The following is a 26,973-nucleotide window of genomic DNA, read 5'->3' on the forward strand; positions in this document are numbered from 1 at the left end:
TGCAAGTCAAATCTTCACCAAATCCTTATTTGTTTAGAGAAGTAAATGGATGGCGCTCGAAGGATTGAAATGGGGAGTTGGAGATGGAGGGAGGATTCAGGGTCAATTGCAGTCTTTTGGATTGTCATTCCACGCATCATCCAAACATCCAAAGCCTCCTTTTTAAAGAATAGAAAATGACCTTTCTGGAATTCACCTTACTATAATGCCCCAAAGATCTGTCTGTCTCTGAAAGATGAATGATCTGTTTACAATAATAATGAAAGAAATAATTAAACACAGAATATGAGAATACACACGCAATAAAAAGAAGGCTTATTTTCTGTCGAAAACAAAAATAGAAGGCTTTATTTTCCTTTGAACCACACGTGCCTGTACAAACGAAGACCCAATGGTATACGCTGACCAGTGACCTCAGCTGCCCTGCGGCTTGAGACTTTTCATTTGGAAGAAACGAAATAGGAAAGAAGAATAACAGTTATTTCATATTTGCGTTCTTCATCGTCATCGTCGTCTCGACTCTCTATCCCAAAGCGCGATCATTTACGGTGCAGTAGTCTCGCAGCCAACGCTGTCCGTTTTGCAGATCTGAGATCCCACTCTCACCTCATCAGCGTCCATCTTAGTGTTTTGTATCTTGATTTTGGACGCGATCCACTGGATCAGACATGCCGGTGGCCGCTTCGGCTATATACTTCCTGAACCTCAGAGGGGATGTTCTCATCAACCGCCTCTACCGCGACGACGTCGGGTAATCACACACACACACACACACACACACACACACACACTCTCTCTCTCTCTACTCTCTCATTAATTCTTGGTGCTATGGATGTATACTTTGATGGGTTCTAATATTTTTTTAATTCAATAATGTGAGGCTTCGATGTGACCATATGTTCATGCTGATAGTTGGTTTTGTATTCGAATAAGGTTCTGAACAATGGGTTAGCTTTATTTCGGGGTTTAACTATCTGGGTATTGCCTAATTCTTCTTTCTGTTTTTGGGTGTTTCAATGTATCTGGTTAATGGGTATGCTGTGCTTTCATTAGGTCCCAAATAAGAAATCAAATTGTACGAAATATTGATCGGATTTTGGACAAAGTCCGTAATTTGTTCTGCATACTATACAACTGTGTAGGCGCTGTGATCTTGCAATTCATGCGGCCAGAATTGGTGATCTGGAGTAGGTTTTTTTTTTTTTTTTTTTTTTCCTGGGCTTGAATAAAAATTACCTTAGTTTTTGTGGTCTGTTTAACTACTCACATAGGATTTTGAAGAGGATAGCAATTTGGAAAGGCCTTTTTGGTTCAGGCACTGGTATATACTTTTTCCGCTTCTCTGTGTCTAAGCAACTTAAGAAATATTGGAGTATTTTCTTGTGGAGTAGTAGTGATAAGAGTCTTCTTCTAGCAGGTCTAGCTTATGGAAATGGCACATTACACGTTTGCGTCATATGATTTGCTGGCCTAGGTGGTCTGCTTCCTTTCATGTTTTTAATCAGTTTAGGCATGAACTCTTGTTAGAAATAATGGGAAAATGTTACAAAGTCTAATTTTTGGATTTGTTTCAAATATGCGTAACAGATTGGTACCCTTGTGTTCCAACTTTCTCACAAACTGATTGTGTGTTTTGCTTTTTGAAATAGTTGTATAAACTATGCTGTGTACATTGACTAACTGCATTTTGTCTAGTTGTAACAAGAATGTATCCTTGGTGAAAATTGATGTTATATTAGTTGAAACTGTTATGCTGACCAGTTGTGACATTGAAGCTTCATGTAGAAATTTGGCACTTGCCGTTTAATTTGGGTATTAGTGAAATCAAATATCTTGTTTAAGTTTGTCATTTTCTAAGTAATTCCCTTTTAACATTTTATTTCTTGCCCAACCCCTAGGGGTTGGCTCAAGTGGTAAAGGCCTTGGGCTTGGGGGTATGCTCCCCCCCAGGTCCAAGGTTCAAATCCCCTTGAGTGCAAACATTCTCTAGGGGCTGCACCCTCTGTTGAAAAGCCAGCGATTTAACCAGTTCCGTGTAGGGAAACTTTCGAGGATGCGGGGCCCGGGACCGGGGTTTACTCTGCAGGGGTGGGTCTGAAGGGCCCTGCCTTGGAGAGGTTCCCCGACATAAAAAAAAAAAAAATTTATTTCTTGCCCCATAAGTTAAAATTTATTTCATGGCTTTATTGTTTGTTTTCTATATACCAACCCTAATTTTGTTATGTTAGGGGAAATATGGTTGATGCTTTCCGGGTGCATATAATGCAAACGAAAGAACTTGGTACATGTCCTGTGCGGCAGATTGGTGGTTGCTCCTTCTTTTACATGAGAATCAGCAATGTCTACATTGTGATCGTTGTCAGCAGCAATGCTAATGTAGCTTGTGCTTTCAAGTTTGTCGTTGAGGTAGTCAGCTTCTTCTTTTTGTTAACATTCTTGGTTGTGGTGTTTTTTCGGAATTAGTAATTCAAGATTTTGTTGCCCACATGTAAGTTTTTTTTATATTTGTTTTCTGCCAGGTTTTTTGCAGCTTCTGGAAGTACCTCATATATGCATTATTGTGTGGATAAAAGCCAGTTATATATACTCTTTAAAAGAAGCTGGTCATATTTAAACGAGTGTGTTGAATAGGGTGGATAGTGAGGTTATGAGTTCAAGTCTCATTGGGTGTGAGGGGGTAACATAATCCTTTTTTTCAATGACATGGAACCCACCAAAACCCACGCCTAAGGAGTAAACCTGAATACACGACTCCACCTGCTAAAACCGTGTATCATGTAATCCAAGAGAACTCCTTGTGCAAAATCAAATCCAGGATGTTTGAGTCTACAGCTCATCCCAAGCCCATCTTTTAACCACCAGGCTGCACCTTGAAGGGAACATAGTCCAAAAAATAATGTAGCGGCATTCATCTTCCAATGTCTATAGACATGCTCGTATTTCTAATCATCTATCTGAGACAGGAAATATGTCTTGTTATGCTCACTTTGTTGTTAGCTGATGGTTAAGGTCTTCAGCCTTTATGCTAGCGGTTAATAATGTTTTCAACATATTTCCAATTTTCATAAGATATATGGTTGCTTATGCTAATGATTCGCTCTGTTGCAGGCTGTTTCACTTTTCAAATCTTATTTTGGTGGGGCTTTTGATGAAGATGCGATCCGTAATAATTTTGTTCTTATTTATGAGTTATTAGATGGTATGTAACTTGAGAGGCAATGACACTCCATTATTTCCATATGTGTAATGTTACTCATGGTTATTGGACGGATTGACCTGGATGTTTTGTGCTGGTGAACTGGTCACATGGAACTTAGATCAGTCCATTTTGTCTGTTGCATGAGGTGTGACCATAAACCAGTCAAAGCCATTTTACCTGGTGGGTATTTTAATGATACGTGTGACCTGAGACCTGACTGGTTTGCTATGAACCTGTTTGGTTTTAGTTTGCAGCATAAACTTGTTTTTCATTAGGAAAACATATGTGGCATTAATTGAACTTAATACCACTTAAAAGGTAGTATAGATAAATAACCAATTATTATCAGGCTACAATGATTCTCCCGTTTATAACATCTTCTTTATATTTATGTATTTTTCTCCATATGATTTTGGTTGCATACACACATTGGAAAATTTAGATGGATGTAACTACTGGATAATTAATTGCGAAGGATGGTATTAAATCCTGTATTAATCATTCTCGATTGTGGGTGTGTTGTTTTTCTAGCATTAGTCAACTATGATTTGTGCATGTATACACAGTGTGTCTATTCTATTGCTTTTTAAAGAATTTACTTATGTTTGTAAATCATCATTTGGCAGATGAAAGGCCATATGTTAATCAGAATAAATAAAATTTTGTCAGTTTGCTAATGATCAATGTCACTATAATTGCAGAAATTATGGATTTTGGTTACCCACAAAATCTATCTCCTGAGATTTTAAAGCTTTACATCACTCAGGAAGGAGTGCGCTCACCATTCTCATCCAAGGTTAGTTGTTAGTTATATATTCCGGGATTTGGTCCCCCATCAATGCCTATTAGGAATCTTCTAGGAATTTGTTTGAGTCACTTTTATGTTTTAGGTACATTACATTGCATGTCTGATATGCTTGTAAAAATATGCTTTGATAATTTTTTTCTACCATATGCTCAAAAAAGCCTACAGATAAACCTGTTCCCAATGCAACCTTACAAGTTACGGGTGCTGTTGGTTGGCGAAGAGAAGGCCTAGTTTATAAGAAGAATGAGGTGATTAATATTTTCATTTATTTTTTGCATTCAATAAAGCCATGCCGGATTCTTTCAAGATTTATCCTGTACAGGTCTTTCTGGATATTGTGGAAAGTGTAAATCTTCTTATGTCTTCGAAAGGTGGGTAGTGGTTTTTTGTGGTATTTTGCATGGCCTTTCTTAATTTTGTCACTTATAATCAGTTTGTTCAATATAGGTAGTGTTCTGCGTTGTGATGTAACGGGGAAGATTCTTATGAAGTGCTTCCTGTCTGGAATGCCTGATCTTAAGTTGGGCTTAAATGATAAAATTGGCCTTGAGAAAGAGTCACAGCTTAAATCCCGTCCTACCAAAAGGTAATTGGATGACACCTGTCTAAATCTTCCCTATTCTTCCTAAAAATGCCTTTTTATTGTTCTATTACTCATATTATCTACTTATTTGTTCCCTTCACAAAATTTTATTTTGCCTTAATTTTATTTGTTTACTTGACTTGACTTCTACTTGTGCCTCATCCGTTTGTTATCTCGATAGTTACAATGTGTGATTGCCATTAAAAATCAGATTTGTCATTACATTGTTTCTTCCTTTCCTCATTGGCTCCTTGTCCTCCTCTTTTCTTCTGTTTTTCTTTTTTTTTTAGGGGTGGTGGAGATGATAATTGGTACAATCTGATTGGTCTTGGAGGCATTTTTTGTACCGGACCGATTCACCGGACCAAACCAATCTCTATCTGTCCAGTTGGTCTTATGGCATTCAGTCTGGGCCTTGTTCATTTTGGGCGAATTTGCTGTTAAGGTCCAGTTGACAAAAACTGAGCTGAAAAAGGGTATTTGAAGCAATTTGCCTATTTGCGTCGGTTTGTTATTTTTTTTCCCAACAAAAAAAAGTCCCAAAGCACGGTTACATAATTTACTTGGTTAGGAGCAAAATGAGAGGACGTTTGAAGACAAGGAGAGATCGATGGAGGAGCTAAAAATTTTCTTTTTTAGGACTCTTTGTACTTGGGCCATTGCTGTGGACTTTAATGGCATGGAACTTCATGATTTCTTAGTTTCTAACGTGCCTTCGTAAATAGGGCATACTTTTTTGTAACTGGCAGTTATTGCCCATTCTTGTTAATAAATACTTTTTTCACTTATCAAAATAAATAAATAAATAAATAATTTACTTGGTTACAGTATACGATTTATCACATAAAAATTGTATTATAATATGTATAATATATTATATAAAAAGATATAAAAAGATATAAAAAATCATATATTTTCGTTGGTCTGATACGGTTCGGGGTGGAAAACCCCACCCTGAGACCGGGCCAAAGATTAAACATTTCCTAAATGTTGGACAGTGACCGACTGGTTCAGTATATTTCTCTTTTCTATTAAGGAATCTCTCATGAACACATTGTGTGTACTCGGGATATGCCTTAATTTTATATCAGTATAATTATTGATTACTTATCAAAAAAATAAAACTAAGAGGGTTTAATTTAATGGTTGGTAGTTTACAATTAGCTTACAATTCATTTTAAAACAGCCAATATAATTGTGACATTTCTTTAAAAAAGAATTTCAATTTTACATAACTGCCCTTCATTTTAAGTAGAGTGGTAAAATAGTTGTAAACTAATTGTAAGTTTATCATTTTCCTTTTAGGAAAACATTTGATCTGTTATTGCACATGCATTTTGGCCTTGCAGAAATATACTTCAAATTACTAGTTTTTATGCAGTGCTGGATTGCTCTGGACAGTATTTTTATAGTTTTTGTCTGATCACTTTATTGTTGGTTCTTTGACAATGCTATATTTTGCAGTGGTAAAACAATAGAGCTCGATGATGTTACTTTCCATCAATGTGTGAATTTGACAAGGTTTAACTCAGAGAAGACTGTGAGTTTTGTGCCACCAGATGGTGAATTTGAATTGATGAAGTAAGCTCAAAAATATTCTCACTTAACAATATGTTATATAATCTGTGCACTATCTTTGATATGCAGTAATGTATGCAACTAGATGCACTTCCCTCCACCCCTTCCCCCTTTGAAATTCTCTTTTGTAAACTTGCTGACGTGCTTATCCAATTTATGTCATCTGTTATCTGCTCTATGTAAGATTTTTTTTTTTTCAATCAATAAAAAGGGTGGGCAATTCTGATTTTTTATTATTAGTGATCTCTTGTAAGTTGTAATAATGGAATATTTAATTATATTTCAACTATCTATGAATCTGGTAGCCTGAGAGATTACCAACTTTCTTTTTTGTTTTATAGCATTAAGTTTACTGATGACGTTGTCAATGGTAAAACAACCTGATGCTATCAAGCGTGATATCACATTAGTCGCACCCTAACTTTTGGAGATCAGAAATGAAATGCCAATAAGCTGCACGAACTAGTATGCTATTTGCGATTTGGGTCTATACATCATGTCAAACTTCATTCTCTACTGTTCCCAAATGTGTGCCCTTTTTCTTAAAGATCCACTTTTGCCATTATTTTAGGCTTTATGATCTTTTTAATATTATGTGTCAAAAACATCTCTTGGTCCTCACCTAGCTTACAATTTAATCTCATCTGCTGTTCTGTCTCAAAATTAAAGTTATCCATCTTGCTTCACCTTTCTGGTTCTGTTGCTTTCACATTGGAAGGGCTTTTGCATAACCCTTAGATATGACATACCCTTTCTTTTTTCCTTTTGGGGGGGTGGAGGATTAGAAGAATTAAGATACTTTTTAATGTACTCGAGACTCATATATTTCTACAATTCAGGATTTTTGTTTTCAACTGCTTCTATAACTTGGTGTCTCACAATTTTTATGTGATTAGCCTCCTATTATCCAAGTTTTTGTTATTTTATATTTCCTTATTGAGGGTCCATTTATTGGGTTTTAATTACTGCCTATCTCTGTCATTATATCTACCATAGGTATCGTATTACTGAGGGTGTTAATCTTCCATTCCGAGTATTGCCAACAATTAAGGAACTTGGTAGAACACGCATGGAAGTAAATGTTAAGGTTTGTAATTTTTAGTTGTCCAGGTTTCCAGTCTCTGAAACTGTGAATGGTTTCCCCATTAGCTTATATATGTTTATATTCAGGTAAAGAGTGTCTTTGGTGCAAAAATGTTTGCCCTTGGCGTGGTCATCAAAATTCCTGTACCAAAACAAACTGCAAAAACAAGTTTTCAAGTGACATCAGGTCGAGCAAAGTACAATGCAGCTATTGATTGCTTGGTTTGGAAGTGAGTGTCTTAGTCCGATACCTTCTGAAAGTTTAAAGTTTCAGTTCCTTTTAATATATTTCAGCTTTGCAACATGGTATAATTTTATTAAACTGTTGTATGTAGAAGATTGCTGCATGCATTCTTCTCATATTAAACATGGAAGCGCCCCCAAAAAATTCTGATGCAGACTGGGAATTATTAAATATTTTCTTCAATGTAAAAAGTACTCTTTTTTAGCTGTTTCTGTTTGTTCCTACTGTACTTCACCTCTTTTCCTTTTACATTTTTTCCCAAAGCCTAAGATTTGACACTTTTAGCTCTGGGAGGATTGCCTTTTTTGTAACTGGTTTGCACACCCTTGGTGCTTTTTAATGTGTTTTTATACGGAAAGAAAAAAAGAACAGAAAAGGGGATGGTGACTGGAAGGTGCAAATTTTTGCAAGGATGATTCTCTGCTGACTCTTACTGCACTCCAGAGAAAAAAGGAAAGAAAGAATGTGGAACCATATATTGAGTTGAGCTCAGTGAGACAGATGAGAGACCATACATAGGCTATTAAAGCTGACCTACTAACAGCACGTGGTGTTTGGTTCTTAGAGCAACATGGTACCAGAGAAGAATGTTGAGCATTTGAGTGGGAGGATTTTTATGTCCCACTTAGTCCCACGTTGGGTGGGAGAAATATGATTGAGGTGAAATCAGAACTATTAATATATACAATATTTACTTATAAAAAAAATATAAAATATTAGAGAAGCATGACCCCTCTGGTTCTGTCTCTAAGCCCTGCCTCTTCCCAACCCAAAAAAGGGAGGAAAAAAATTATAACTGAAAATATCTGTTACTCAGTACCTGCGACAGTTTTATTAGTTGAATTAGCTTGTCACTTTCATTCATTATTTATGTGCCATGTCTGGATGCTTCATCTCTAGTTTTAGTTCAATTGATGTTACTCACTTCAATATTTTTGAAACTTTGTAGAATAAGAAAATTTCCTGGTCAAACTGAGCCAACCATGAGTGCAGAAGTTGAGTTAATTTCAACAATCGCAGAAAAGAAATCTTGGACAAGGCCACCAATCCAGATGGAGTTCCAGGTGCTTAATCGGTTGCCATTTCTAATTTTTTGTCTGTCTTAATTCCCATGTTAAAATAGAGTAATTCTACATACAACTATAAAGTGTGTAAACGCCGTGCAATCACTTTGAAAAAGAGTGGGATCCATTATTAAAAAATTAATTTTTTTCATGTGGGTCTCATATTTTATTTACTTTTTTCAAAGCGATTACGTGGCGGTTGCACAATTCACGGTTGCAAATATTTTTTCTTGTTAAAATAAGCATAAGAATGGGAAGAATAATCTTTCTACATTTGACAAGAAGAATATTGGATTAGGAAAGAGAATAACCAGCCAATTAGTTATAAACTACTAAATGAAACTTCGAATGTCTTTCTGTGATTATTACTATCTTTTTAAATCCACCAGTGACAAATGGAAGTTGTGGGGGCTCCTTTTTTCCACTACTCTTAAAATATGTTTCCTGAGATATTATATGACTGATTTCTTAGTTTCTAATGCGCCTACGTAGATAGGATAAAGACATTTGTAACTGGCACTTTGTTGCCTTTATTGAAATAATAATTCTTGTTTACCTATCAAAAAAAAAGATATTATATGACAATCATAAGTAAAATAATGAGGACGGGCTCTTTTAATAGATGGGTCATAAAATGCATTTGAAAGAAGCCAATGGGTGTGCAACATTAAAGTTGTATATGGCTTTCTTGAGATCTGTAATGAGGTTGAGAAAAGAAGAAATGTAGAATTTGACATCTGATATTTAATCATTTTTGGGCTTGCTTTGAAATTATTATACTATGTCATCATTTAAAATTTGTCAACCTAACATGAGAGGGATTGCTCATGTTACATGTACATTTTGCATTACCAGATTGAAATATGGTATTGGGCTTTGGACTTCTAGTGAGCTTGAATCTTCCTAGTGTTCTGCAATATTGCATTTTGGTTCTATAATATTGCCAAAAAGTATGGGACAATGAGAGTATGGGGGGCTAACAACAAATATGACACATTTCCATCCTTTGGGTTTTAAGTGTCAAGCATCATCTGCATGTACATGAAGATACACATGCCATTGCACTCTGCGCAAAGGTGGACAACTGAGTGCTTTAAACATCGTTTATGCAGGTTCCCATGTTCACAGCATCTGGTTTACGTGTTCGATTCCTGAAGGTAATTTTTCTGGTTTGTCAGAATGTCATACATGTCTACAAAATGCAGCATTTACGTTATTTATAGTTCTACTTGATATTTTCTGCAGGTATGGGAAAAGAATGGCTACAACACTGTTGAGTGGGTCCGATATATTACCAAGGCCGGTTCTTATGAGATTAGGTGCTAGAAGCTGGAAAATGATGTAAGGTTTTTGATGACTTAAAATGGTTGAGATTGAAATATTGTCAGCCTGTTGTGAAGTATTTGATTGGTGGCTTTTTAATAATGTGTTTCTTTTATGAAGTTGTGTTTCTTTTATGAAGTGTCTCATTTTTTCCTGTAACATATACTATATACTAAGAAAATGGCTTTGTTAGTATGTGAATTAAATGGTATTGTGACTATCCTGGTTACTTGTAGTTCTTTCAGACTTAATGAAGCATCAAGTATAATCGAAGAGAATACATAGTAAAATCAGATTGATACATTTGTTCAAGGCCTAGGCTTGCGAGTTTTGGAGGAGGAGAATGGGAAGAAGCTCAGTTTGTTTTAGCCATGGGGCATCCTTCTGGTGCTGCAATTCAGTAAGCTTTGCCTTATACAATCCCGGTTTCTGTAAGGGCCTTTTATGCCTTTGTTGTGTTGACCATCAATAAAATACCCCATGAATTTTGCATTCCATGCATCTGAAAATATCCGTACCGGAATCCGGGTTTCAAACCCGAGCCGAAAACCTGGAACCTGGGTTCAACCTTTCTTTTTTTCCTGAAACTGTTGGATTTTTAATGTGTTTTTCAGTACTAGATTTGCCATTTTACCTCGTTTGTTTTCGTAGATAAAATAAGATGAGATGAGTTGAAAATAAAGTTAAAAAGTTAAATAAAATATTATTAGAATATATTTTTTTAATATTATTTTTATTTTGAGATTTAAAAAAATTGAATTGTTTATTTTATTTTGTGTGAAAATTTTAAAAAATTATAATGATGTGATGAGATGAATTGAGATGAACTATAAAGTCAAACAAGGCGCGTAGACTGATACCAAACACAAGTACCTTAGATTAAAAAAAAAAAAAACACAAGTACCTTGAAAGAGTAAAAGACTAAACATAAAAGAACCCAGTCTCTGGTTTACCCACCATGGGTGATGCATGCGCGGTACGAGTCTACGTGACAATTTTATTATCTTACTAATGGAGCCTAAGCCACGCGGCAACGACCACATCTGTGCATGTTCCTTCCCAGCAACTTCAAATGCTGGTTATACTTCACACTTGGGGCCCAAATCGTTTCATCCAAAGCTAGTACTGAAAAATACATTAAAAATTTAACAGTTTCAGAAGTCTTTGGCCACATGTCATAATATTGTGATTATAACGGAAAAAAAAAAAAAAAATTGATACCAGGTTGTAAACTTGGCTTTCAGGTTTTAAAATCCAGTATCCGGATTGGGTGTATCCGAATTTTGCAACCTGGGTTCCAGCCTAGATTTGTTCTGGGCCAGAACTTAGAACCGAAATTCGATTTTCCGGGTTTCAAACTGGGTTGGAAAAAAATCCGACTTAGATAAACAGTCCTGTGTATTTTTTTTTATTCCTACTAAAATAATTAAGTTATTCTATTCATCATCCATATACTATATATTTGGTAAGAAAATAAAAAATAAAAAAATCATACATAGTGTGTGGTAGGGGTGTGCGAAATTCCAAAAATTTCGACTTCGCCTGACTTCCGCTCCAACTTCGACTCCGACGGAGTCGGAGTCGTCGGAATTCGGAGTAGCTCCAAATAGATAGTTGGAGTCGGAGTTGGAATAGGAGCTCCGGAGCTCCGTCGAGCGCAAGTCGAGCGAATCTCTCTAGAAGAGTTCTGCTCGAGCGCCATGTCGAGCACACTTCGAGCGAATCTCTCTGGAAGAGTTCTGCTCGAGCACTGAGTCGAGTGCAAATCGAGCAAACCTCTCTGGAAGAGTTATGCTCGAGCGTCACGTCGAGCGCACGTCGAGCGAACCTCTCTGGATGAGTTCTGCTCGAGCGCTGAGTCGAGCGCAATACGAGCGAATCTTTCTGTATGGATTCCGCTCGAGCGCCACGTTGAGCGCACATCGAGTGAACCTCTCTGTTAGAAATGCAGAGAAATAAACGGTCCGACTCCGAACGGAATTCGGAGCTCCGATTTGCAGTCGGAGCTCCGATCAGAGTTGGAGCTCCGATCAGAGTCGGACTCCGACTCCAGTTCGGAGTTGGAATCAGAGTAACAATTGGGCTCCGACTCTTGTCGGAGTCGGAGGTCGGAAATGACAACTCCGACTCCATCGGAGTCGGAGCCTAGCCCTCGTGTGTGGTATAAGGATGATGAATAAAATTTTTTTTTTATCTAAATTAAGTTTAAGAATGAAGTGATGCATAAGGACCTAAAACTTACCCAAGAAAGAAGTCAATGGAAAATGTGAAAGCAGGTACAATTGTAATCATCTCCCAAGTGTAAAATAAAAAGTTCCTTCCCACTACATCCCAATTTGGCAATTTGTAATGATCTCTCACACTATCAATTTGGCAATCTCACTAAATTATCAAAATTACAAAACATCCCACTTTCCCATAAAATGACAATTATTCTTTAAAACTCTAATACAAATATAAAATCCCTAATAAATTAAGATATATAATAATTTTTTTATAAAATATAATGTTTTTAAAAAAATTAATTAAAATTTCCAAATTTCAATTTTTATGCTTTCAACCATTATGACTTTTCTCAAACTATCCTGTTGCTGCCGAAAAATAGCAGAATGGGCTGGAGGAGAGAAATAGTATTTCTCGACCCACAAGGGCGATGCGAGCCTCGATCGGTGTGGTTTGGAGCCTTCGACGGTAGTCCAGTGCAGCTATATGATATCCGTGCATACATCCATAGTAGTGAATAAGAGATAAATGTAGGAAAAATAAAAGAGATGATAACATACAGATTTATGTGGTTCGACACTAGACTTATGTCCAAGGGTTGTTTGGAGGGAAAATCCACTATAAAAATGAAAGATTTACAGTCTCTCATGGCATCTCATCCTTGTTGTACAATAGAAGTTGAAGATCTATTTTCTGGTGGAGATCTTCTATCTAGAGCTCTCGTCGTCAGGTTGAAGAAGCTTAAGTTGAAGCCGTCTCCCCCTTGTTTGGTCTGACCCCCTTTTTATCCTTTGCCCATCCTTGCTTTATGTCCCTTCCTTCCCTCTCTTTATATCACATCCCACGTTCCCCCTGACACACCTTATTTTTGCAAGCCTTTATCCCCTCATTGTCCTCTTCTCTCTTCCCTTTTGATGAGATTCCTTCTTGGGGCTAGACTTGGTAGATCGTATTAGGCTTGTGATATTTTATCCCATTCAGTTTGTTAATACTGAAAAATAGTAAAACGGGCCGGAAGGAGAGAAAAAGTCATTCTCGACCCACGATGGACATACATGTCTCGATTGGTGTGATTTGGAGTCCCCACCTGCAGTCTGATGCAGCTGCGGGTGCATGACATCCCTAGTACATCCATAGCAATGAATAAGAGATAAATGCAGGAAAAATGAAAGAGATGGAGACACATATTTACGTGGTTTGACACTGGGCCCACACCCATGAGTCGTTTGGAGGGAAAATCCACTATAATATGATAGATTTACAGTCTCTCATGTTCTCTCATCCTCACTATACAATGGAAGTTGAAGATCTATTTTCGAGTAGAGATATTCTCTTTGAGCTCTTGTCGTCAAGTTGAAGAAGCTGAAGCTGAGTTGATGGACCTGCCTGTTGACTCGTCACGAGGGAGGTCGAGCAGTCGAGTGGTTGGACCCGCCTATTGACTCTTGACGAGGTATGAGTTGGCTTTGAGCTCGTTTGTATGAACTTTATCGTTAGCAAAGAGTGCCTATCCTTCTGACGTTTTTGTTTTTTATGGCGTTAACAGGTTTTCGCCCCTTGATTTGAATTGTTGTTGACGTTTCCATTTTAGTATTGATGCTAGAGTTTGTTTGTAGTAACTCACACTAGTGTTCAGGGAACTCGTCGACCCTCTGGATCCCCCTTATGTAGTTGCCGAGTTCGTCAATTCGTTCCTGATGGCTTTTTCCCAGAGGTAACCTGCTGGCAGAAGTTATGGCATGAGTGTAAACACTCGGTGTTTCTTGGAGAAAACATTGTGTCGGTATTATTGTCTAGAGGAGGGAGGTCGGGCAATCTAAAAGCTGGACCGGCTGTAAGGGAGTTCAGGCAGTCGAATGGCTGGACCTACTTGTTGACTCTCAACGAGAAATGAATAAGGCTAGGCAGTTGAAAGGCTGAACCCGTTGTGATTTCGCCGTGAGGGAGGTCGGGCAGTCGAATGACTAGACCTGTGTAACGACTTGGCCCAATAATTTTAAAGTTGAGATATTTAAAATTTTTATTGGGCCTAAATTATATTTAATGAGCCATATTGGATATACACACGGGTGATAAATTATTAAGGTTGATTTGGAGTTTTAATTAAGCCAAACAATTAGGTTAAATCTAATTTATCATTTATTAAACAAGTTAGACTTCTTTTAGAATTCAAAGATTGGCCATTAGAGATTTATTTCAATTTCAAATCATCATAGATTGAAGTCCCCTACACAGTCTCAATCACTATCAATCTCACATTGAATGAACTACTAGATCATGTTTTTAAATTCAAACTCTCTTCTTAAATGATTGTGATCGAGTCCCACTTGAGCTCGAAATCGTCGGCATCTTATTCTCACAGGGATACAACTCTACAAGTCATATTCACGTTAAAACTTTTTAACTGAGTCCAACTCAAATTGGTTTTCACCTTCTCCTAAATCTCTCTATAAATATCTCCCTTCTGGGTGTTATTTGGGAAAAAAACCCATAAACCTCCCAGTCAGCACCGTGATCAATTTTGTGTAAAAAATTTTAGGAAGCAACACTACAAGATAAGTAGTTTGATCATAAATTAGGATTAGCATACGGTAGCTAGTTATATATATTATTATTAAAGCCAATTATTTTGAAGCCAGTGTTTACATACCGCGCATATCATGATATTTGCAAGCACGTTATTCATCATATTTCATTCTGCATATTATAGTTATGTATGTATTATGCATCTCATGCATCTCACGTTGCATAAGACACGTAAACTTTCATAAGATTAAGTGTAAGATAAGCTCATAACCATTAATCAGATGGCCATTCAGATGCATGGTACCAATGCAGTTTCATGGTCGACATGCAAGCCACAGACTCAAGCATGGTCCACCGTAGTACTCTAGAGTACTGCACAATCAGCTTCTTTTGTTGTAGTAGGAGAAGTTAGTGTACAATTTTGCATAGCATAAGCATAAGCATGATCAATTATGATTTTAAGTTCTCAGAATGAAATATTTTATGAAAAATCTTATGTTTAATATATTTACGTTATAATGGGTTTCTCATTGAGTCATCGACTCATTTTAGTTTATTTTTCTGTTTTTCCACAATGTAGGCCAGGATAATTATGACGATAGAACTGCAAGACAAGACTTAGTCTAAAGAGGCGTGACAGTGGCCTAGATCATGTACAAGAATTTTTAAGTTATGATTTTTATGGCATAGATTTTCAAAAATTTTAATAAATGCTTATGCACACTCTTATTTATGATTTTAGTATTTTAATATAAAATAACTATTTATTATAATGAATATTTGTACTTGGCACTTTCTTTAAAATAAAAAAAAAAAAATTTAAGTCAAGATTCAGTAGTAGCACGCTGGCTCCCAAGAATCTTTAAAAGTGACTTTATTATTAACCATGAGAGTGAGGTGTTACGACTTGCCTGTTGACTCTAAATAAGAAATGAATAAGGTCGAGCAGTCGAAAGGCTGGACTCACCATGATTTCACTGTGAGGGAGGTCAGGCAGTTGAATGTCTGAACCCGCCTGTTGACTTTCAACAGGATATTAATAAGGTCGGGCAGTCGAATGGCTGGACCAGTCGTGATTTCGCCATGAGGGGGGTCGGGCAGTCAAATGAATGGACTTGCTTGTTGACACTCGAGGATGTGTGACCTTTCTTTTGTTTTGACAGAGATGCTTGACCATGCTAAGAAAAACCAAACCGGTTAGCGTAAATAATCCAAATAAAAAATGCAAGATTTGCAACTTGAATTGCTTTGCTAGAGTGTGACGAAGGTTTGAGGTGTGCTGGCGTGGCCATTGGGCAGCCAGGCTTTGGCAATGATGAAGTTCTGGGGTACTCGCGATACCAAGCAGTGTTTTGTATTTGGTACCCCGCGTTGCGTGGGTGAGTTCCTACAAGGTATGCCCACAGGGTGTGCTGACACCAGGGTGATGAGGCAGTTGTTCTTGATTTTCACTTGTCTAAGTTTGTCCACTGCTGATTTTTCCTCTTCTTTTTTCCTCTTCTTTTTTTTTAACCACGGCTCCCAATGGTTGATGCATTGTCTAAAGTGTGCAAATATTTTTTGAAAATCTGTGGAGCACCAAATAACTTCAATCAGCGCATATTGTGCGGCTTTGATCCCATGGGTTGGCTGTTGCATGGGACATGCAACGTGTGATCATCGCGGCATCTCTCTTTGGCTACGTAACTTCATGCGGCATATAGTTTTGACAGCGGTTGAGGGACTTCATGTTTGAGCTCTGTTGCTGTAGGGTTGTGTGGTCGAAGAACTACAAAGGCCGAGAGTTGTTTCCGAGGAAGTTGATGGTTGTACTTACCATTGAGGCTGAGTGACTCCGAGTCAGAGCAAGTAAGGCTAAGTGACCCTAAGTCCAAGCAAGTTTGGCCAAGTGACTCCAAGTGGTAGAGGAGGTGAGGCCAAGTAATTGTGTGTCGAAGTAGAGGTAGAGGAGTTGCACACATTGACCGAGTTATGCTGGAAAAGAGTTGGTGGTTTAGATTGAGCAAGTGGTCCTTGTGCATGGCCTTGCTCACGCTGGGATGGTTGCTCGCCATGGGTGAGGGAGCTATGGCCGAGCAACTACGACCAAGCAACTCTGGCCGAGTGAGCCCTAACCAAGCAATGCTCAAGTCGGGCAACTACGGTAGAGTTAGCTTTGGCAGTGAAGCTTTGACATTTGTCCGGGGGTGGTCGAGCAACCCGTGCCCGTGGAGTTTCTGGTTGTAGAACTCCTGTCCAAGCAACTCTGTTGCTGAGGAGCTACATGGCTGGGGAACCTGCATGGTCGAGGGACTCTCCGTGGCTGGGTGATGTAGTTGTCAAAGGACCTGTGGCCGAGTAACGCACTCTGGCTGAATAGAGTGGTGGCTGAGAAGTTCTAAGCTCAGGCCAAGATGCATGCTTAATTGCATGCATGGCTGAGATAGGTGGATGCCCGCGTGCATATGGCCGAGATAGGTGGATGCTTGCGTGCTTGTGGCCAAGAAGGCTGGCTTAGCTATGGCTACGGAATGGGCTGTGGCCATGGAACACCCCACTAGTGATAGAATTTCTGACCGTCAACACGTCCATAATAGAAACCGTCAACAGTCACCAACTGTACCGCCAAAAGCCACGCCAGGCCCATGGCTAGCTATCGTGGGCCTCTTGGGGGGCATGGCATTGTGCATGCCATGCACAGTGAGTGCATGCCCCCCACGCACAGTGCACTATGCATGCACGATTTTATGGCCAAGAAACTTTCTTCCCGAGCGCTAGAAGCTGGGGCCATGTGCTTTGTACACTGTGCACATTTATGTTGCCCTTGACCACATGAGGATGAAAGGTTTACTCGTCCAATTTTTTGCAATAGCTTTGTCGATAAAATAAAAGTAGAAAAGTTGGGAATACTGATCTCAAAAAAATTCATTTGCTCCATCTGAGATGATTTTGTAAGCCAAGAAATCATCATTCTCACACTTCTAGTGTAGAAAATTATTCGGATCCCACATACGGCACTAAATGTTGATGCCAAAAAATAGCACAATGGGCCAGAACGGAACAAAGAATCATTTCCGGCCTCCAATGGCAATATGGGCCTCGATCAGCATGGATTGGAGCTCCCGACAGTAGTATGGTGCAACTTTACGACATTCGTACGTACATCCATAGCAGTGAATATGAGATAAATATAGGAAAAATATAGGAGATTGTGACACACCTTGCTTTATGTCCCCTCCTCGTCCTCTTCTGTCTTCCCTTTTGATGAGATCCCTCATTTTGATGAGATCCCTTTTATTCCTTTCGTATCCATTCATTCATTTTTTTTATAGTTTTAATTGTTGAATTGCTATTTTTAATTTTCATGTTTTTTAAATTGTATTCATTTTTAATAAGAAATTATTTTTATTTTTATGTCTTTTGATTTTTATATCAAAGGTGTAGGTGATAAAATGGTTGCGGCTTGAGAAATTATTATTTTTTATTATTTTCCCTTAATTTATGTTTTGTTTTTGCACTTGGTCGTCCTTTCTAAATTTAGGCGTCTTATGCAAGATGCTTTATTTTGATAGAAAAATACACTTTGCACATTTCAACTTCCATTGTTCTACATCACAAACTACAAACATCGACACATTACAATCTCCAACTTCTAAAACCTAGCAAATGGTATCATTGTCCAATTTTGGTCAATAGTATTGATGTGAAATAGGTGGTATGGCACAATCTTAATAATCAAATTTCGTTGGAGGGTGTATCTTTGGTATTTTAATGGTACAATGCATTCTTTTTGATATGTTGAGATGACAAATGTAAGGTAAATTATTTGGTCACACACCCTTTGTGTTATACCTGACTTTGGATTGGTTCTTTGTGATTCTTTTAGAAATAACACCTTGTGGTTTCAATTAATTATAGACGGTCCATCCATCAACTTTTCTGTTCATCAACATTAACGAAAAACATGCGGCCCAATCACAAACTGCCACATGTCCTTCAGAATCTTTTAACAAAATATCAAAAGTTTTTTAACCAAATTAATTTTTATAATAAGAAACCTTATTATAAAAAAAATCAAAATAACAAAAGGACAACCATTAGTGTCATCCCAGCGAGCACCATGGGAAGTAAGTGCTCGTCACCTTGGCGATCACCATGAGGAGCATAAAGCTCGCCACTCAGACGAGTACTATGGAGAGCAAAAGTGTTTGCCACCTAAGTGAGTATTGCGGAAGGTAAAATGCTCGTCAACTCGATGATCACCCTAGATGAAGCATAATGCTCGTCACCCCGACAAATTGATCCGATCGATATGGATACACGATGGTGCTTTGGTCCATCCCTGTGCCGATCTAGACGAATGATGGTAGTGTGGTCTATCCCAATGGATTTGGACACACAACGGGACCGTGGTCCATCTATTGACCTTTTTGGATCCATGTTGATGTTGTGGTCGATTGATTGGTCGATCTGGAAGCATGGTGGAGCCGCGCTGCTATTGCAGTTGGTCTCTGGTGCTAACTCTTGCAGTGTTGTGGGTCACTAGTTCTCATACCCAAGACACCACTGTAGGTTTGGTCTTGATGATACTCAAACTAATGTGATCTTGATTTTTCAGATGAAGATGAAATTTTGATTAGAGATGGATGATGAGGTGTATGTATGTTTTGTTTATTTTTGAAAGGTACCAACGGAGTTTTAAAAGAAAGAACTTACCTGAACTCATAATTTCTACTCCTGTTTCCCCAAAAATCATTTGAGGTATAGCTGTCTTGTCTGTATGTGTTTAAAATATAATGCAAATGGTGTTGCGAAGTTCCAATTAGAAAGACAAAAATCTTGTGAATGCCAATCGAGGGCTGGAAATCTGCAGCGAATGCCACATGGACGCTCAAACGATCCTACTTTTTAACATAATGACGAAATTAGGAGCTACGGACAATAGCGTGATGCTGGACTGCCTACCTCAAGTAATCAATTAAGACGTAGATTTCAAGGGAAATTTGAATAATGAGATGAAGTTAGATAGTTTTAGAAAAAAATTAAAAGTTGAATAAAATATTATTTTTTAATATTATTATTATTTTGAGATTTGAAAAAATTAAATTATTTGTTATATTTTGTGTAAATATTTAAAAAAAATATAATAATAAAATAAAATAAAATCGTTAACGGAATTAAGACAAACACAAACACCGTACATTAACATTATGGTGGTTCTACTTCTACCTCACTTAATATTAATGATGCAATTGTAACTACCATTAATATGTCTTCAACCTAAATAGACGGCCCCACGAAACCAGCCAAATTGGATTCAAAATTTTAATAAATTCTCGAACCAACAATCATATGCATTGGCGGTACAATATATTAAACTTTATTCCTTCAATTTGTCGATTAAGGATTCGTTTTGACACTTTAAATGTCACACACTCTTCAATTACACATATACATCACTTATTCAGCAAATCATATATATATATATATATATATATATATATATATACATATACATATAATACGGAACGGTCTCGGATGCACCTAACATAATGATTTAAATAAATAAAAAAATAAAAAAGTCAATAACTTATTTGTCTGTAAAAAGAAAATGCAAGATTAAATAAAGATAAAAATTAAAATTAAAAAAAATCTAAATTTTAGCAAAGTATGAGCATTAGTTTGCATCTATATTGGATTATCTATTTACTCTCTATATAATAATAAAATATTATTAATTTTTTATTTAAAAAAGTGAAATAAGAATAAAGGAAAATGAGTACACTGTCAGAATAAAAAGGACTTGAAAGAAAAAGTGAATTCATTTGTGCCGCAAGGCTATTAAGGGTCTTTTGGTAAAACATAATCCTTCATTAAATTATAAAAATGAGCTACACGTCAAATTATCAATAATTTTAAATACCTTTTGGTAAAACAATTCATTAAATTTTACAAGAGAGTTACATGTCGAATGATCAAGCGTTTTAAGAGACTTTTGATTAGGGGTGTAAACTCAAACCGGAAAACCGGAAAACCGGACCGGACCGGACCGAACCGGACCGGTTTTACCGGTTTTGAACCGGTCCGGTCCGGAACCGGTTTTTAAAACGTAAAAACCGGCCGGTTCCGGTTCCGGAATTTTTTGGACCGGACCGGACCCGTTGATTAAAAAATATAAAAAATAATATTTTTATATATAAGTTTTATACAAAATATTTTATATATATTAAATATTAATATATATAAGTTTTATATATAATGTATAATTATAAATTTTTATGTGAAATTTTATATATAACATATATATTCATATATGAAATAATTTCTTATTATAATTTATAAATTATTATATAAAATGTTAATACTAAATCACTAAAAGTTTATAACTAATACTAATATATAACTTATAACTATACCAATAGTTTAATATTAATACTATTATATAATCTAATATATTAATAAAAGTATAAAACAGTTTTTTTTAAATCAAATTTTTTTTTTTATAAACAAATTTTTAATGACAAATTGTGAAATTTATATTTTTAAAAAATCAGAAAATCGGACCGGACCGGACCGGAAACCGGTAAAACCGGAAGTACCGGTTTAGGAGGATAACCGGTGCGTAATCGGTTTTGAAAAATATAAAACCGGTACATATCGATTCGGTCCTAGATTTTATCCAAAACCGGACCGGACCGGACCGGTTACACCCCTACTTTTGATAACCAATTATTATAATAGAGTATATATATATATATATATATTAATTTTAGATATTAAGATAGATGAAATTACACTCTTGTGTGGTATAATTTTGATGGTCAAATTTTAACAAAGGATTAATTATTTTTTAGTGAATTAAAGAAATCAATGAATAGTGATATTTGGAATATCTCCATTAAACATGAAAGTATCTTAAAATTCTTAAAATTAACTCCAAAACTTCTCATAACTTCATTCTCAAATATCATTGAAATATAAAATATTTTTTTAATTTCAAATTTTCAAAATGTTTATTTAATCATTACCTAATAAATACTTATACACAAAAATCAATATAATTTTTAAAACCTTAAAAGTAAAAATAATATTAAAAATATATATTCAAACTACTTTTTAACTTTATCTATTCATTTTCACAAACTTCAATACAATAATTATTTTAAAATATATTCTTATTAAAATTCTTATATCTCATTTTTCAAATTTTAGTAAAATATATTCACTCAAACTATTTGATGCTATTCACAAAATTCTGATATATTCTAAACATCCAAACATGAAGATATCTCCACTTACGGAGGCAATGGCCGGGGTCTTCCCACTTTACTCCTACCAAAAAATATTTAAACTGCTTACTTCCTAAAAAAAAGTAAAAATAAAAATAAAAATAAAAATCTCCCCCAAACAAAGAGAATATCCTTAAAATGTAAGAAAGAGTCTAAAACACAGTCTCATATTTCTATAAGAATTATTCTCCAGAAATTTATCTCTCCCTTATTCCTAAAAGATGTTTTAAAAAATGATTTATTCTACAAAAGTTCAAAATAAAATATCTAGAAAAGTCCAAAAACATCTAATAAAAATATACATAGAGAATCTTTTCTATAAAACCTAAAAATCTAGTCTACATCTTTAATAAAATCTTAATTAAATATCCCTCCAACTCAAATCTTGACTATAAATGTTTTAAGAAGTTAAAAATATATTTTTCCTCAAACTAGCAATAAACGATTTATCACTAAAAAAGATATTAATTTTCCATTCTTAAATAACCTAGTTGTTTTAATGAATAAAAAAAAACAAATTATTTTTAATTATTTGATGTTAAATAATTTTCTTTTTGGTGCGTAAAAAAATTTAAATAAAATATTATTTTTTAATATTATTATTATTTTAAAATTTTAAAAAATTAAATTATTTATTATATTTTATATAAAAATTTTTAAAATTTTTTTAATGATGAGATGGGACGATTTTAATTTGAAAACGAGCCTAACATAGTGAAAACAATATCTTGAATAAGCAACATCTTGAACGCGTTAAAAAAGATATTGAAATAGTTAAACCCAACAAAGCTTAACCTATATTTTCTCTTTTATGTTTTTCCACCTAATAGTAATAGTTCATAGTTTCCATCGTCGCCTAACGCGCTTTGGTCTGTCTTTGATGTTAACCTCTCCCAATGGAATGTACGGTGCACACTGCACCGACGCGTTGAAGTGGCTCGAATAGCACATTGAAGTCGATCCAGACCATATCCACCCTGACAACACCTTCCACGTTGCATACACACGCGTACTCGTCAATGCTTGTTTCTCTTCTCAAGTGATTATAGATTAGCATAAGATTTGTCAGATTCTAAAGTTTTTTTTTTTTTATTATAGATCAATAAATTAAATTAAATCTAACAAATTTATAAATATTTTTGTATAAAATTTCTGTTTAAACTAAATATTTATAAGAATTAGTCAATTCTACAAAAATGATTTTAATTAAGTCATGATCTGAATTGTAAATTAATTTTCTTTTCGAGTTATTCTATCATGGAGTTATTTTATTATTAAGTAAGTATGTAATAATAAGATTTAATTTATAAAATTTAAATTTTAAAATTTATGTTTTAAATTAAATTACACTTGTTATCTTTCTTTTTTTTTTATATTATATGCTGCGTAAGTCGGCAAGTCATATTCCAAATCCCAACACCTTCGGCAGACATCCTTTCCTCCCTCCCAACGGCTTCTTCTCCTGCATAGCATCTTCATCAAACATACCCTTTTTTTTGTTTCCTCTCTCTAGCCGTTGCTTTTGGCCTATTCAACTCCAACCTTTCTATCATCTCTTTCTCGTTAATTCCTTACTTTTCACTATTTCCAAACAACCGTATAAAGCCCCCCCACTAACTATACGCATCTCTTATTATATAATCTCTGACTCTCACCCACATATTCTTAGACTCGTTCATGACCTTTTTCCGTCGGTGTTCTGTATACAGTCTTCGCAGGTAGTGTTTTCTAATGGATTGCTTGGTCTTGCCTGTGACTATATTGAGGCAATGCTACTCGGGCACCCGGTTGGGCTACCGGCCATTGACCCAAGATGGTTTCGCCGACTCCGGCCGGCTTGTGACCGTAGTGGTTGGCAAGGAGAAGAGGGAGTTCTTGGTGGATTCGTTCGTGTTAGAGGAAAACCCATTTCGGGTATTGATCGAGATGATGAAGAAGGATGATCAGGAGGAGAGTTTCGATGGGGAAAGCAGCAAGAAAGGGGTGATTTTTGTGGATGTGGACGCCATCTTGTTTGAGCACATGCTTTGGTTGATGCGGAACGATTGTTCTTCTCTGTTTCAGCTGAACCTCAAGGAGATAATCGACTTCTACGCTCAAGATTCTTAGAGATCCGATCGATCAGGGCAACTCTACTGTTTTGAGTTGTTGGTGATCAACCCGTGTAAAGGAACAGTACTTTAGTTTATTATGCCATCCCAAATAACTCCAGATATCCATAAATATCTATGAATACCCTCTCATCTCTTATATATATTCCTTTGATTTTTCAGTACTTTTCCACCGTTCCTGCGTTTCTTTTACCTTTTAACATAGCTTTACAATTTTCTGATCCAAATAATGCAAGTAGAGATAGATAGACAGTATCTGTTGGATAATGATACATTACACCTCTTTTATTATTATTGTTTGAGTTGTGCTACACAGAAGCCTCACACTCTACACATGTTTAGAATTTTTCTTATGAAATATGAAATATGAGGATAAAAAAATAAAATCACATATTTTTAAGTGAGTGTGCATGGTGTGGGGCTTATGTTTAGAATTTTTCTTATTGTTTTACTAAGCTTTTTTTTTTTTTTGCTCTTTAAATTTTAATTAAAAATCTCAAAATATAACCTACTTCATAATCTAAAAAAAAAAAATCAATCTGTAATAATATAATCAAATTAAAAATAAATTTAATTTTATAAAAATTGCCATCTTTTGCCCTTTGAGTCATTTTTTATAAAATTAAATTTATTTTTAATTAAATTACATGATTACGTTAATTGATTGAATTTATTTTCTTTTAGATTATGAAAAAAGGATCATGTTCTAATATTTTTAATCCATATTCAAATAGCAAAAAGAACAAAAAAATAACTAAATAGTAAAGTAGTAGTAAAGTATGTGTAAGAATATCATTATCCCTATCTATAAACTGCACATAATTGATTTTTGAATTACAATAAAATGTATCAATATCTTTCTTGACCTGTTATAACCTTTAGTTTAAGAGAAGTGCTAGAGCTACAAAATGATTATATAAAAGTAATCTTACAAATTAACGTGACTTTATGTGATTTGTCAAATCTATTTTATAATAAAAATGATCTTATAATTTAATAAATCAATTTATGAGATTACTTCTCTATATTATTTTTATAGCTAGAGTATTTATATTGGTTTAATTATCTGCTATGCTAAACATTAGCCCAAATGCATCCAACGCACATTGATGGGCATTTAGGACCGATCCAACAGCAGACAAGATCCATCTGGGGGACACATCCAGAACAAGGGTGGAAGCCTTTTAAACTTTAAGTTCTGTTTTTTTGTCGTTGTAAAGGTGACAGGTCAATTTCTTTTTGTTTAATCTTTATGGCGGCATCCAAATCACTGTTGGCTAAAAACCAATGTGTCTTTCTGTTTTTTTTTTTTTATAATTTTTTCCCTAAGCAAAGTCCATTAATTAATAGATGTAGTCATACCCTCAATATTGAAATAGGCATAAGGCATGCACATGGAACTAATTAAAGAAGTATGCTTTCAAGTTGTTGGGATGTTCAATTGAGCACCACAATCGATCTCATCTTGTATCAATAATTTCATCTATGTTCATCATGTCACAAACTTTAACAGCTACGTACTTGGAAAACAATAAAACCATGCCATGAATGAAATCTACCAACTTATTGGATGCATAGAAAATTGTTGGAGAGAGAGAGTAAATAAAAACTGATAGAGAGAGAGAGAATTGAACACTTGATCTAATTGGGCTGGTTGTACTTTACACCTCAAGCACGTCTTCCAAAAGCATTGCTGCCCAGCCTTCCTCCCATTCATGCTATAGAGCCTAACCCAAGTCATTTTGTACTCTCTCCAAAGAAGACTTATCTGGGGCCAAGGTGCGCTGGAGTCTAGATATCTCGACCTTTAGCACGACGATCTTTGCCTCCTGAACGTGCGAGTGAGCATCCAATTGGGAGTACGCAGCCTCCCATTGTTTCTTCTCCTCCACCGCCTCAAATATGGCTTGTTGGGCTCCCTCCATAAATGAACGAGGGGATTGGATTTGCTCCTTTAAACCAGGTTGGCGATGGTCAACTCATTGGGCCAAGGTGAATAAACCCTACAACGAACAACCTGGATTAGTTAACAACACATGAAGAAGAAATCACACAAACCCATAATGAGGTTACGCACTAGAGAAAAAAAAAATGCTCAAGTTCTCAAGCAATTAGGGCGACTTAAGGATCAAAAGATCCACCTGCCTGCTAGGTAGACGGAAAAGGTTGAGCTAGGGAGGGACCAAAGACCTTTGACCAAGGACCGGATATTTTAGGAATTGTGCTAGGTGAAGGATGGTTCGTCCGTTCGATAGGACCCACTGGTGGGGGTGCATCAGGAGATGCCCTAGAACTTGGCGACGAAATCATGAGTTAATTCACCGGAAGTTCAGCAGAAGCATAGTTGCTCCCAGCGAACATCGGGGAGTGGGCCTGGCTAACAAGAGCAGAAGTGGGAACTTGCCAAAACTAGCAATTAGTGAAGGTATTGGACCCACCAAACTAGGAATACGACAACCTACAACATGCGACCGATCGGGAACCACCAGGAAACAATCGACATTGTCCTTAGTATTGATCACATCATAACCAATAGAGTTTGGTTTTTCCCTAACCCATTAGTAGATAAGGTCCAAACACTCCAACTCTCATCTGGTGGGAGTAACTAGGAAATCATGGTCGTCGGGAATAGAATACCAAAAAGCCCCTATGGTGGTGGTGGTCCAGTGACTTCCCTTAAAGGTGACAGGCCGAGAGGAGTCAGCTCCGTAGGACCCATCTAGGGACTAACGTGGTCTGGACAACCGAGGAGCGTACTGGGAAGCACTTATGGGGCCATTTGAGTAAACAAATGTGAAGATTCGAAGGTAGGAGAAAGGAAGGTAAGCAGACACAAACTATGAAGCTTTAAAGGTAAAAGAGAAGATAACGAACAAACACAAAGGTACTTCAAAACAAAAAAGACGGAAGCGAGAGAGGTAAAAGAAGAAAATAGGTGACAGTTATGGAAAGGTGGAATGACA

At 36.1% G+C, this 26,973-nt stretch overlaps 2 protein-coding genes across 2 annotated transcripts; both read left to right on the plus strand.

The window, feature by feature from the left end:
* Positions 1 to 325: 325 nt before the first annotated feature.
* On the plus strand, positions 326 to 10,100 carry LOC108979524 (AP-2 complex subunit mu-like). The gene is made up of 13 exons (XM_035687771.1): positions 326 to 751; positions 2,229 to 2,406; positions 3,109 to 3,199; positions 3,901 to 3,995; positions 4,166 to 4,255; positions 4,330 to 4,378; positions 4,455 to 4,593; positions 6,055 to 6,171; positions 7,165 to 7,255; positions 7,339 to 7,481; positions 8,445 to 8,559; positions 9,672 to 9,716; positions 9,805 to 10,100. The coding sequence occupies exons 1-13, from the start codon at positions 669 to 671 to the stop codon at positions 9,883 to 9,885; spliced, it is 1,317 nt and encodes a 438-aa protein (XP_035543664.1). The 5' UTR covers positions 326 to 668; the 3' UTR covers positions 9,886 to 10,100.
* A 13,225-nt stretch (positions 10,101 to 23,325) lies between these two features.
* LOC108994012 (auxin-responsive protein SAUR76-like) lies at positions 23,326 to 24,275 on the plus strand. Its single transcript, XM_035687748.1, has one exon. The coding sequence runs from the start codon at positions 23,631 to 23,633 to the stop codon at positions 24,006 to 24,008; it is 378 nt and encodes a 125-aa protein (XP_035543641.1). The 5' UTR covers positions 23,326 to 23,630; the 3' UTR covers positions 24,009 to 24,275.
* Positions 24,276 to 26,973: the final 2,698 nt, after the last annotated feature.

The sequence above is a fragment of the Juglans regia genome, chromosome 2, assembly GCF_001411555.2.
Source record: "Juglans regia cultivar Chandler chromosome 2, Walnut 2.0, whole genome shotgun sequence".
In the NCBI taxonomy this organism is placed as follows: Eukaryota; Viridiplantae; Streptophyta; class Magnoliopsida; order Fagales; family Juglandaceae; genus Juglans; species Juglans regia.